The 14,343-nt window shown below is 33.5% G+C and overlaps 2 protein-coding genes across 2 annotated transcripts in view; one reads left to right on the top strand and one right to left on the bottom strand.

Moving 5' to 3' along the window:
- Positions 1-4,943, bottom strand: part of LOC105334014 (ankyrin-2) — an 86,079-nt gene extending 81,136 nt beyond the window's left edge. The window contains exon 1 of the mRNA XM_066066965.1: positions 4,727-4,943. Coding sequence (XP_065923037.1) covers positions 4,727-4,798 — 72 coding nt within the window. The 5' untranslated portion in view covers positions 4,799-4,943. The remainder of the gene's footprint in view (positions 1-4,726) is intronic.
- Positions 4,944-7,275: 2,332 nt separating this feature from the next.
- Positions 7,276-13,553, top strand: LOC105334012 (ankyrin repeat, PH and SEC7 domain containing protein secG). Its single transcript, XM_034457550.2, has 3 exons — positions 7,276-7,300; positions 8,992-9,051; positions 9,703-13,553. The coding sequence occupies exon 3, from the start codon at positions 9,704-9,706 to the stop codon at positions 10,787-10,789; it is 1,086 nt and encodes a 361-aa protein (XP_034313441.1). The 5' UTR covers positions 7,276-7,300; positions 8,992-9,051; position 9,703; the 3' UTR covers positions 10,790-13,553.
- Positions 13,554-14,343: the final 790 nt, after the last annotated feature.

Here is a 14,343-nt window from a genome sequence, read left to right as displayed (position 1 = left end):
TAAATTAACTTAATCAAGTATTGATCATCTAGTTAATAAAAGAAATTCTCAATCTGTTCTAATTAATACATGCTTCATCCAACATATTCGTTTAAGAACTTTTTTACATTTTGATTTTTTGTCAGACTGAAGAACATATATTTTGCATGAAAATTGCTACATCAAAAAATCTCAAAAAGCACTATTTCCTTTTAATATTTTTAAAGAGAGCATACTTTGCACAATGTGTTCATGATAGATTTAAATTAAATTGCAGGACCCTGTACATCAACACAGACATTGTGTAGAGTGTGTCTTCACCAAAAGAAGATTAATTTCAGTCTTGAAGCAAATTGTAAAAGATCTTGCTGCATTTGCCGACAGTCTCTGAATCATATAATAGAGATAATAATTGTCAAGGATATCTTGGGGGGACAAAATCAATCAAAACATTCATTCTCCGACGGAGGGATATCCGCTGAAATCCAAATCCGCGGCAGCATTCTACCGACGTCTACTCCAGCATGTAGAGATATCCACCAAAAAAAAAATAAAACTATTTTCAAGATGGGAGATAGTATTTCTCCACATTAGCTCAAACCAGTGGCGTAGAAAAAGGAAATCTTTTTATCAGCTCTTTTTTTTTTTCTAGCTCCTTCTATGGAAGTACCTAGATTGGCTGCAATATCTTACAAAAGGCATTTAATGAACAGATTAAAACACGGTGAAGGCATCCCATCATCAGCTCCAACCCTTCGGGGGATTTACCGATCGATTCATTATTCAGACATTGTAGGAACTAAGGAAGTCAGCAACAGAATTTAGGGCCATGCTGTGACAACCAACCAAAGTTGGACTACACGAATTAACATCTGGTAGAAAATCTTGGCCGATACACAATAGGCCACAAATATTTATCCTGGGGTGTTTGGTCTGTTCAAGCAGATATACGCCACTGTGTTCTGGTCCTTGGCTGCTAGCTGTAGACTAGAGACTGACACAGTGGCAAAGTTTTTCACACATATCAGAACTTGATACCCTGATATATAAAACACCATGGTTAAAACGGAGACAAGAAGTTTCAAAATTCAAACAGTCACATTTTTTTTCAATATGACAAAGAGCATGTCTAAAACATAACCTTGGTTGTCAAGATTGATTTTTTATAAATAAGTAGGGGTGTGGTGTTTGGAAGAGGAAACAAACAAACTAAAGCTTTTCTTCTGTTACTTGCAATTCTTCCCATTTTTAACATATATTTGAATAAAAACAAACCATATCAATATTCATGGGAATGATATCAAACAGACTATTTTATTCTGAAATGTTTTTCAAAGCCAATCCAAAATACCATTTTTATAGAGAAAACTGAGAGCTTTTAGGCAAAGGGACTTCAGAAGAATATTCATCCTATTTGTCATGAACTTGATCAAAATCCAAATGGGAAAACAACAATGGCTTTTTAATCTACTGATGTCACAATCCATTTGCAATTGGATCTAGGATTAGCAAATGTTCAAAGTTTAGGCCTCGCTTAGCAGGCAAGTTGAACAAGTTGGGAACAACAAAATGCTTTTATCAGTGATAATTGCATAGAAAACGTCCCAAAGCGTTTACACATCTCTTGAGGCAAGAGCCTGCAAAACAGTAAATTTGAATAAGATCAAATGCTGCTGAATGATTTAATTTAATGTTGATGTTGCAAAGCTTTCATTTCCTCTCATTCAATCAAACTGCTAGATTTATTAATTGATGCAAACTTAAGTGTTATGAGATGTCATATGGTCATTCACCAAATGAAATCTAAAAAGAAAAATCCAATCTGCCCTCAGCTTGCACATTCTATCCCTTAAATTATCTACCTCTAGCAAAAGATTCATGGAAGAAATGTGGCATGTTTCACTGTCAAGGCAAGACTTCTGAATTCTAATACCTTGGTGTTTAAGTCAGCAAGTTGGGTGTCTTATTCTGAGGTACTTAAAAGTAAAAAAAAAAATGATTTTTTGTTGTTGAAAGAACTCCTTTAAAACACTTCATTTCAGGTTTGATTTATCTGTAAAGTAATTTTTAGCCCATGCTACAGTATCTGTGCTTAATAGAATCTGCCACACACATAAACAGCTCATGTTCCACAAAAGAACACCTCTACATCAACTGCCATATGCCTGATTTGTTTTTAAAAGTGATCTTTCAGTTTTGACGAGTCTGGAATAATTGATATCAACTGTATCTGTATTCTTATGAGACTATCATATCAGACTGTTGCACTTTCAAGAAGGTAATGGAGATATACAGGATTGTATTGACATCTGTAAAATCTGACAAAAATTAGCCATTCAAAATTCCTTTGGAGAGATAAGAGTTCCAATGCATTTAAAAAGAACATGCAATCATAGATTCAGAGGGAAACTCTGTTGATATGCAAGCTGACACAAATATCTGTTGGACTTCTAAATAAAACTAGAACTTTTATCCCTGGGGCCTAGTAACTTTCGTCTTAATGTATGAAAAAAGACAATCTTTATTTAAGATAATTGCAAGCAAAAAGCAATTTCATAGATTCTTTCAAACCATTATCAGAATAAATCAAAATCTTAAAAAATGATTGACAAAGCATGTACTTGCAAGAAACTGAATGGTTTGAATTCTTGCCATCTAATGATTTTACAATTGCTGACAACAACTTGAGCACGATTGGCCATTATTACTTAAACAAAAGCACAAAGCATCAATTAGAAATCTCTCTTGGTATAAGCTGTTGGAATTAGGCATGCTTAGATAGTTCCCTATTGAAAGAGCTAGAGCAGAAAATGCAACCTTTCCAGTTCTAGATCATATAATGAACCATTTTATCACCAATGTGCTGTTTATTTATATAGCCTTCAATTTTGAAATCAAGAGTATATCATGATTGTGCTTTAGAACATTAGAAGTGTTTAAATATAAAGAATTCATTCAAATACCTCAAAAATATTGCATATTAGGGTTGGGAAGGCGAGATCTAACAACAGGTGGTGATTTTCACATACTTATATTTATGTTTAGCATGCTAGCGAAAATTGAACCTTTTTCAAAATTGTTTAAGCCCTGCTGTGAAAAATTTGAGTCCAAGGTCATTGTTTTAAAATGATTCCTTCCATTTCATAAACTTGACCTAACAATAAATATTACATGTAGCCAGAGCTAAAAATGTAATATTACAAGTGATTTTCAGTTCAGTTTTTGTGGGGGTGGGGCATATCAACATTAGGACAGTTAACAAACAGGTTCTGAGCAGGTCAAGGTCAATTCTTAATATCTCTTGAGTGTTTCTTTTAATTCGAGTTACTACAATTCAATAAAAATTGAGATGAAATATAACATGTGATAACAAGCACCTGCAAAACAACTTTAGAAATGAAAATCTATGTAGGAGTAACTCATCAATCAGATAACATTACTGCACAGATGCATGACTCACCCACAGAATATCAGGTGTAACAGCATTTTTTTTAGATTTATATGTAGTTCATTCAAACACAATGATAACCTGTTTACAGATAACTCACACAAAAATGAAGGAGCGCGGAATTCATTGAATATATACATCAATCATAAAAAATAAATAAATATTATATTGCTCTATATGTCATGTCTTAGATATATCAGTGGTTTGTATGCATGTAACTGAACCGACTGTAATACATGTATTTCAGCCTTTGTGTTTAGCACAACAGGAGCAAGTAATTAGGACATTGGTCACTAGCTAATAGCTATACTGCATTAAAAACACATGCACGCTCTCTCTCTCTCTCTCTCTCTCTCTCTCTCTCTCTCTCTCTCTCTCTCCTATTAATTGGATACAATACATATGTATTTAGAATTTCTGTTAATCACATAATGTGATAATGGACCTATGAGATATCAACAGTGTGTATTTAGACATTATATCAAAATGTCAAACCACTCTCTCGAGAACATGACCCCCTATCAGCCAAGCATCATCAACTCCGAAAGCATCCACATCCCAAATGATTAGAGTTCGAAAGTCTTATCCATTCTCCTCAATCAACTGATACTGCAGATCCTTATTCACGATACTGCAGATTCTTATTCATAATACTGCAGATTCTTATTCACGGTCGGCTCCTAGTTTATCAAGTACTGTATATTGCATAACACTCTGTTCATTTGCATGTCATTACTCAATCATAATCAGGAAATCAGTGAAAAGGGGAGTCATTTGTGGCCATTGTTTGACTGCGTAAAACGTGCTTCATGAAAAGTAAATCGACCTTTGCGATTTTTTTCCTGGCAGAGGTGAATTTTATACTCTCATTTACTGCTATCTCTTGTAATAATCAGAGTTTGGTGTAAAACTACAGTTTGACACCAGGCTTAGTCATGGTTTGGGGCTATAAATGTTTGGGGTCCAAAAAAGGGGTCCTTATTGTGTCAATAAATCTATTATCAGAAATCACTGAAATCTTTAAAATTACAAACAAAAACGTCAGCTATTTGTTATTGCATCTGCGCCTTCACTGTTTACACAAAACCCTCTCTGTACCCAAGTTTAAATTGCTGGTAAAGCTGTACTTTATGGTTTAAATTATATTTTGTCTGGTACCGTTTAAATATTTTTTTTTAAAATGTATAATTTCAATCAATGTTTAATAATTTTAAGGTATTTAGCTTGACATCGACTTCCGACCCAGACTCATGTTCCCTCCAGGTGAATTGTTTGGGAAAACACCTTTCTATAACTTACCTCGTCGTCGTCCTCTTTCACCTGTCCGTCGTGATTTTCTGGAATAGCTTTCGTGGAAATCTCTGATTCCATTTTTCGAACTTTTGCTCTATCACTTAACCTTTTTCCTTCGCCGATCAGCACTTTAGCTCACGAAAAAATGTCAATGCAAAGTTGACCTAACACTCGCTGCACCGTCAACCCCTCTCTCAATGGCGGCGAACTATTTATAGACTTTCAAATTTTCGGACAGGTGCAAAAGTTTGACGAAGTGCGAAGTAAGAGAGGTAACTCTCTCTTTTTCTATGCAGATTGTAAAGTAGGCCCTATAGTAAATTACTAGTATGATGGTTCACAGAATAAAATTATTGTCATAAAATTGGAGCGAAATATTGAATGGCGAATGGAAGATGGGACAATACTTCATATTTTAAATACCAATAAAAATATAGGCAATTTTTCATATTTTAGGAATTTTATCTCTAAGTTGCACGCGTAATTCTGTTCAAAAATATCAATCCTATGAAGCATTATTTTTTGTTGCATGTTTCACATTTAACGCTATAACGTTACAGCTCTCGTAAATTGTAAAATTATCTATCCTTCCAAATATACATGATTGTGATAATATTTACATGAGCAACCTGATTTTTTCTAAAATATAATAAAAAGTTCGTTTGATAATTACGCTATAAATTTTCACCAGGTACATGTGTGTTTTGTTTATTAATTTACAGTATTTTAAATAGAAAATTGCGATAGCCTCCTTGTAAACAAATGTACGTTTTTAACACAGCTTTTTAGCTATGATTTTTAAAAAAAATTGTTCTTTTATCGCACAGTATCATACCGCTACATGTGTCGAGGCTTTATTTTTTTCATAACCTATACAGGGTCCCGGGAAAATGTTTAAATACATCTGCATGTATACTATAATTGTTTCTTACCTACAGTTAACTATCACATAAAACAAAGATTATTGTTATATTTTTCTGCATACTAAAACACGAGTCACTTAATATAGATGTATGATGTTCTCATTCACTATAGCTTACATTAATATTGTTCTCTTTTTTTTCCCGGGGGGGGGGGGGGGAGGTTGTTGTTGTTGTTAAAATAATGAGTTTTGTTGAAATTGAACTAATGAAAATTCTATCAAACTATCCATATCACAGCCTGGCCCTTGAGAAGATATTTGGACATGCCTAGTAATGACTTCACCGATGAACATATATCATCGGAGACACGGGACTTCGCGGACATGGGGGGGGGGGGGGACTCGGTGTATCCGACTTTTTATCTTCCCAGGTGAAACCATTATTGACCTTCTATACACGATATATATTGATATTCAGGGTAATTTGAAGAAGTTTGATATGTTGTTTGATTGAGAAAAAGTGCTGTTTTCTATTCATGTAGACTTATTAGACCAAGATTAAGTGATCAAAGAAAAGCGCTTATTCTCCCTTCCGTACGCAAGTTATTTTTGTTCATCGCAGTTTTTATATTGCCATAAGTTAAATTTGATACATTTCTGAGCTGGAGCAAATAGCAAGTTATACATTAAGCTGAAAATAAAACTTCTTTTTTTTAAACTCAAACCGAACACAATTTATGCGACAAAATAAACTCGAAAATAAACAAAAAATCATTATTGTATTGGGGGTTCTTAAAGCTGCTTGGTCCGATTTTATATCAAATATTATATACGCTTATAAACTATGGTTTTGTGTAGTGTGTGTGTATAAAAAAAATAGGCATTGCAATAGAATTTCCAGTCATATTAAGCCATATTTCCATGAAAAAATGCTATAGGCCTAATTTGCTTACAAAACAAACCTTACATAAAAGGGTATAGTGATATTTTGCCCCTTGTTTAAAATTAAAAAAAAAAGATTATGCAAATCAAATAAATCTGTACATTTAATTCACCAATATTTCTAAAGCTTGTTTTGTTTATAATCGTAATAATAAAATATCAATATTATAAAATTTTAAACTTTGGTACAGAGAGGGATTTAAGAAACTGCAATATTTACGGCGAACAAAAACGTTAAACTCTTCATGATGAACTCTACACAAATTCAAATGTCTATGTGGTGAGTTAAATTGTTATAATACACTTAATTGAATATCTCTTCCTCATCCTTTAACATCCGCTTCGTAAACATGAAAAAAAAAAATAAAAATAAACACGAAATACATATGAGCGAACTATTCAGTAAACACGAATAAGTTGGTGGTCAAATTATCAATGACAAACAGGCGGTCCCCCAAATTTTTTTCTGTCATACTGTCATTTATCTTTTGTGAAACGTAGAAAGACCTCATAACGTAAGTACATTCCAGCTATATGTATTAAGTGTCTTTTGATGAATTACTTTATAATCCAAAACAAATACAAGAATGTATTAATTATCATGTGACAGTCAGAGGTTTTCCGAATTCGTCAACCAATAAACAGCTGATGAACAAGGTAAATTGAGGTAATCTGTATGCAAATATTTTGTCTATGTGGTCATAATATGGACGCGAAAGGTGCATTGTGTACCTTGCGGTACTAAGTAAGGTTGTAAAGCATTGCACTCGTACCAGGTATCATTTTTTTTCAGGAAACTCTTTATTCTGGATTTTTCAGAAATGCTCACTATTTGTGGAAAACTTCTTGGAAAGTTGAATTTGGTTATAATTGTGTGCTTATACTAGATATGATGTATTACTTAATTACATTAATAAAATTTGAGCAAATGAGAGACATTCACTACTGGTCTAAAGCCAATCTCGCCAGGCAACATTTTTCACCAGTGTATTATGTTGCATTATATTTCGTATATAATTTTATGTGTTGATAAACTCAGATAAAGTGATGTAACAATGGACTGATGAGAAATGGTACTTGGCAAGATATTGGTCCTATGCCAGTATACCGAGTATAGAGTATTACTGTATAGCACCTACACATCAATGTGAAAATCCTTGTGGTACATGAATCTATATTCAAAACTGTTCACACAATTTAATCTATACTCTGCCCATGGAGCTACAGTTCCACCCATACATAAAACTGTATATTTATTGCACAAAGAAAGTTGCGGAAGGTTTTGGACTTACATGTATTACACTTATTATAGCATTGAATCATGATTTTTTGAAGTATACACTCTCATAACTGCAGCGGTGTGTGCATACAAATTGAGTAACGCGCGATAGCGCGTTATGAAAATTTGTATGCACACACCGCTGCAGTTATGAGAGTGTATACTTCAAAAAATCATGATTTAATGCTTATATTTACATTTTTTTAAACTTCTTGCCTTGTCTGCAAATGTGATTCATACCTTAAAATTCCTATCTTATCCTAAGGGTAAGTTAATATTAATGGAAGAGCCACAGTAACAGCCATAAGCGTGAACTTTGATTTTCGCTTGTGACGTTGCAGTTTACAGCGTTCAACGTTTGTTACGTCATAATAAAACTCGTCAATTTGACCTTTGACTACTTGTTGCATTTGGAGGCATTTAAACATCACGGAATTTAATGGAAAAACACAGTAGAATGTAAATATTTAGGAATATATTCTGTAAATATTTTTATATCAAAAATTTCTTGAGAGAATTTAATTACTACTTATTTGCCACTCTACTTGCCTGGAATGTTTTCCTAAACATCTTATCTGACCTTGGATAGTGGAGAACATATGTATTTTAAATTAAATTAAATTCATGTTAAAATCAAGAGTCGCCATTTTTACCTGTAAACAAACCATTCAATTTCACTTTATGAGGCTGGTGAGGGTGCTAAAAAGACATTCAGAGGCAGGTATAGTAATGACATCGAAAATGAAATGTCTCAGGAATTTTTTTATTTTAAAATTTTCACAATTTATTCCTAAAGTAGGTTAATAAAACTTAAAGTTCAAAAACATACGCAATAAACTTAAGTTTTTTGTATAGATGGAACTGTAGGTCCAAGGGAAATTTGAATCGATGGACCTTAATTGAAACAGTTCTGCAGCAAACTTCTTTGACAATTATCAGGAAGTGAGGGAAACAGTGACTTGGGACAGACTTTATACAGACTCATTTCAACCATATTATGATTTATATTTGACGGAGAGAAAAAAAAATTAAAATTATTCCTTCTTTGGTCATATTTTATTGTTAGTTCATAGTCATACCAAAGAAACAAAGTAAAGGTACATTTCTTTTAAATTTGTGCTATAATATATAGCTGTGGATTTATAGTACATTATTTATATTATTCAATGTATATTTGTTCTAATTCAGAGAAGGAGGGACCACAACAGACAACTACCTACATTCCCTAGAGAGGGCAGATAACGAACAGTACGTAACAGTAGATCTATTTAACTTTACCTATATATACTGGATGAATTGAACAGTCTTTTAATATTGCTTTCATAGAAGCTTTTCATACATGCCCCAAAAAAATATCAGTATTGTAAAGACTAGATTGTATGTGTTTACAAATAATTGTTTCTTTGCATCATTCTACATGTACTTGTCAGTGATACTGTAGACAGGGTTTTTTGGCCCCGTGTAATTATGCTCTTCTGCACTTGCAAACAGTTTTGCCCCATCTTGCATTTGCCCTGACACAGTTGTTTTTACGTAATATGAGACATTGGAATTTACCCAGTCTTAAGATCGTCCACTGACAACAAGGGGGAAAGGAGTGAAAATAAAATGGGGGCGAATATTTCCCTGTATACAGTATATGGACTGATATCTTCACCAAAGAAGTCATCATTCCAAATATTTTAGTCAACCTAAATCAAGCCAAGATAACCACTGCATATTGATACAATACTATATTTGTGAATTATGAATTTAATTTATCAATGCAACAATGCACAGTTTGTTTATTGTTTGCCTGGATTTATCAACAGGATACCACATTACAATGTAATATTGTTGCAGGATGCATGCATGTATATTGGTTTAGGCAAGGTGTAAAAGTTTTTATCATGTTTTTAGGATGACTGCAATGGATCTTCAAGTGAGTGATATTGTGTCTGGGAATCCCCTCTTAAGCAGCATGGACTCCATTCAAGAAGTGATTGATCAAGGGACAATCAACTCCAAAGACCACATGGGTTCCACTTTCCTCCACAGAGCAGCTAGGGAGGGACATGTCGAAATAGTGGAGAAGCTCCTTGAAAGTGGAGCATCCGTATGCCTGGAGGATCTTTATGGTCATCTTCCTCTGCATGTGGCATCCATGAGCGGACATCCCAAGATAGTCCAGCTGCTGTTGAATCAGGACTGTGATGCACTAGACAAGATGTCCAGTACAAAACTATCCCCTCTACACTGTGCTGCCAAAGAGGGAAAACTGGAGGTAGTGAAGCTTTTGTTAGAGAGAGGAGCTTCCCTCAATGTTCAGAACAGTTACGGACACACTCCACTAATGTTGGCTGTGAGCGAGGACCACATCGACGTGGTCAGACTTCTAGTGGACGCAGGGGCAGATCTCTTTGTGAGAGACAAGTCCACCCTTTGTGTCTTCCACCTCGCCATCAGTAAAGGCTCGCCACGCTGTCTTCAGGTTCTCTTGGACAAGGTGGCTCAAGGCAAGCTATTGGACCACACCAACATACATGGACTGTCCCCCTACCAGTCTGCTTTAGTGAAGTTAGTCACCTACTCGGATAGTTACACTGAAATATTCGAAAAAATGAAAATGTTAATCAAGGCCGGAGCCTCGCCTAGACTTGCAGAAAGCCCAAGGACATTCCACATGATGAAGGTGCCATCTGTATTTGAAAAACTTGTGATCAGTGGTAATGTTGATGCAGTGTCTCTGATTCTGCAGACTAATGTACGAAAGCACATTCTAAAGGAAGTCAGCGGTACTCTAATAAAACTGACTAAAGGAACTATTAATAGTGCTTCCAAAGACATGGAGGGGCTGCTCCAGGATTACCTTGGCGACGTGGGCAGCCTCCATCATTTATGTCGAATGGTCATCCGGGAAAATATTGACCCGAGGTATCAAAGTATTTGTCAACTGCCATTACCTCAGAATTTGAAAAATTATTTGGCATTTTCCGATCTTTGCTAAAGGTCGTATGGTATTATGAATCAGATATTACTGGTAGTTATTTTTTATCAGTTTTATTATGCGATTTCAGTTCTCTTTTTACTCCTTTTTTTTTGGCAATTAAAACTTCCAGTTTACTTGAAGACTGAGCTTAAATAAGTAAGATCATTTCTCCTAAAACATATTGTGCAGATTAATTTAAATCAAAAAAGCCCTATTACTGTACTAACAGTATTTTGACTAAGAAATGGAATAAAACTCTGATTATCCTATCATTTAGGCGAGCTCACCTGGGGAGAAGGCTCAGATGAGCTGTTCAGAATGAAATATATCCGTTGTTTGTCTCTGCCAACAGTTCAAAATTTTCTTTTTTTCTAAAATGTTGAAGTATTGCCGTATTATCTCCCCTTTCAATGGTATAAAAAGTAAGTAAACATTTATCAGTGGTCATTTTTGGGAAGTGATTTTCTTATAAAATTTTTGCAAATCCTAGAAAGACATGAAAAAGAATCTGTTTTTTGAAATTGTATAAAAGGTGCAATATTTTTCAAAAAAATTATTCATTAATCAAATTAGTTACTTAACCACCAATGAAATTTACTTTGATGGGGGGGGGGTATTCTTTAAAAGATTAGTTGTTTTCTCAATAAAATTGTTCAAAATTGTGCCTCGCATGTATATCACGTGAAATTTTTTACTTAAAAAAAAGCATTCAATTTGTTCACAAAGCAATTTTAAATTTTCAAGTGAAAATTACTTGAATGCTTGATTTTGTATGTATATTTAAATTGTTTTAAATACCTAGAATTCATGTCAATTTTCATTTGGGACTTTGAATAAGAAATAATGTATAGTTACATGTATTGGGACTGATAAATGACCGTATTACATGTAAGTATCTGTGATTTATAAATCGTTGATGCTCTAAACTGTTAACAAGTTTATCATGATGCTTTTTCAGCCTTTTTGGTTATCCTGTTCATGAATATTGGCAACTACTGTTTCTTTAATAGAAATACATGGTCCAAGTTAAAAGCAAACGATTTGTGGTTTTTTTGGACACAGAACTAGTTTGAATACTTTGGGTACATATCCCTTCCAAGAACTTACTTGTACAGCATAAGAAATTCATAGTCACAAGTTTATATTGAAAATTTTGAGGGAACCCCCATTAAATCTCCCACATTTCGTTTAGCTATTGTTGATATACAAGTCATTCCAGTCTTTTAAAGGGCGTTTATGTGGATAATTGCATGACTTGGTTTTTTTAAATCTTTTTTTCTTGTTTTGGTAAAATCCGTGCTCCAGAAATATCAGAAGATTTCCTCTTTACAGCAGAGGGACTTTTATCGAATCAAAACATATTATATCGAGTATTTCCTTGTTTTTTTCCTAATGGACTTCATCGTAAACTACCCAATTAATTCTGAGAGCAATTTGAAAAAACCCTGATTTTATCAATGTTTTCTTTCTGTTAGTATTCCTTTATTGTGGTTTCACCAGAAAATCTATTTTTTTCATTTTTATTGTGGTTTTTTTTTTTACAATGGAATGTTAGTATTTGTATTTCCATTTCTTACTGAAACAGGTTCAAAATAGACATCGTTATAAATCATTTTCTCTTTTCCCTTTTTTCCACTTTATTTCCTGATATGTTTTTTTTTTTAAAGAATAGAAGAGTAATAGCATAGGTGAATGTTATTTAGAAGTTAGTTAGATAAAATGAATAAAATAAAACAGAACTTTATAGATATCTTTATAGCTAGCTGTATATCTATTTTGTCATATCCCACTACCTCATGAACTAATGAACTGACCACCTAGAGAGTAAGGTTTAATGGTATTTGCTGTAGCAAGCCTGAACCATAGGACACATTCTACACACTTTTTCCTGGGAAGGTGGTTATGTAATATGCCCTCAGGTTAGAGATTGAATGCTGGAGATGTACGAGGGGGTCTTAAGTCCACCTGTGGTTTGCGTATATCATGCATCCTTACAGGTATATGTATGTCCTGTACAGGTATATATATGTCCTGTACAGGTATATGTATGTCCGGTACAGGTATATGTATGTCCTATACAGGTATACCACGTAAAATGTTTATTGTATAGAAACTGATTTAATCATGGCCCATTAAAACTACCTTTTTATCACAGAAAGTATGTTGCAGACAAAATGTGATTTTCAATAATAAAAAAAGAGAGAAAATGTGAAAAATTAAGCCCTTTGACTCTAACTACGAATTTAATTCATTAGCTTAAAATCAAATGGGAGTTGTTTTTGTTTAATTTAATTTTTTTTTCTGTTCTCTGACAGCTACTACCCCATTATACGAACCCATGTCTGTGTAAGCCACTCATAATAGTGTTTTTATGTCATAATGTGGGGGAAAAAAATATAACATGGGAAGCCAACAGTCTAGGCAAATACTCTGTTCTAAATTTTCAGTCAAGGGCCTTTTTTTTATTTTCCTGATCATTAATACATAAAAAAGCAACGATTTGAACATCCAATGATCAAGTCAAACTTCGGTATCAATATAAGTATTACCCAAGTATCACTAACAACCCCCCCCCCCTTCATCTACCAAGTGCATAAAAACAGATTTATACAGAACATTTTATATTCATGTAGATTGTGTATTTTGGATTTGTATACATTTAAGTTACATATATCTCTATACCCTGTTATATGCAGTCTTTGTAATCTTCGTAGAAGACGGTGATGGTTGTTTAATTATGAGGATACAAATTCCAGTATGAAAAAATAAAAGAAAAAAGAAATCAGTCTTTTTCTTTTTTTTAATACACAAAATTTTCTTGTATACACAAACACACAAGAACAACGTAAATATATATTATCAGAGAGAGAGAGAGAAGGGGTAAAATTATTCTTCAAAAAAGGAAGTTTCAATTAACCGTTCTCTAAAATTGCGCATTGGTTTAATTTTCCAGAAGCATCTAGTACATATGGCAACCATGCAAGATCCTTTTTTTTTCATCTTAGAAGGCGATGTTGAAATTGCCCTAAATTGCATGGAGAGTTGTCTCGCTTTGATTGCTATTCATGATCATGAATACAGATAAACAAAATTCGTAGAATAGTCGATCTTTTAAACCGAACGATTTTTTTCTTTTAAATGACAACATGTATGCATGCTATTTTTTTTCATTTAAATACATGTATTACATTGTTTGGGGTTCACCAGAATTTACACATTGAACAGGAAGGAATAGTTGTTTTTAAACTTTAAAAATTACCTGAATACGATTCGTGGAATCTTATCATTTCATATCGAAATACATGAACTGCGATTTGAAAATACATGTAATCGTTACTAAGAATTCTGTTCAGATTTAATGCGTGGTTCATTTAAAAAATTACGCAAAGTTTATGCACAAAATATTACAGTTGAAATAGAGAAAGCGTTTCAATTTCTTGTTTGTGTGGATTTAAGAGAATTCCACAAAAAATTAATCAGTTTCTTGGCATTCTATTTGAGACAACTTGCAAAGTACAATATGGATACATACATTCAAATTAATATCATTTTAAAGGCCAAGAATATATCGG

This window comes from Magallana gigas, chromosome 7 (assembly GCF_963853765.1).
Source record: "Magallana gigas chromosome 7, xbMagGiga1.1, whole genome shotgun sequence".
NCBI lineage: Eukaryota > Metazoa > Mollusca > Bivalvia > Ostreida > Ostreidae > Magallana > Magallana gigas.
This window is presented reverse-complemented; position numbering and strand designations above follow the sequence as displayed.

Excerpts from the sequence above, each read along its gene's own strand:
- LOC105334012 (XM_034457550.2), top strand. The coding sequence starts at position 9,704 with ATGACTGCAATGGATCTTCAAGTGAGTGATATTGTGTCTGGGAATCCC.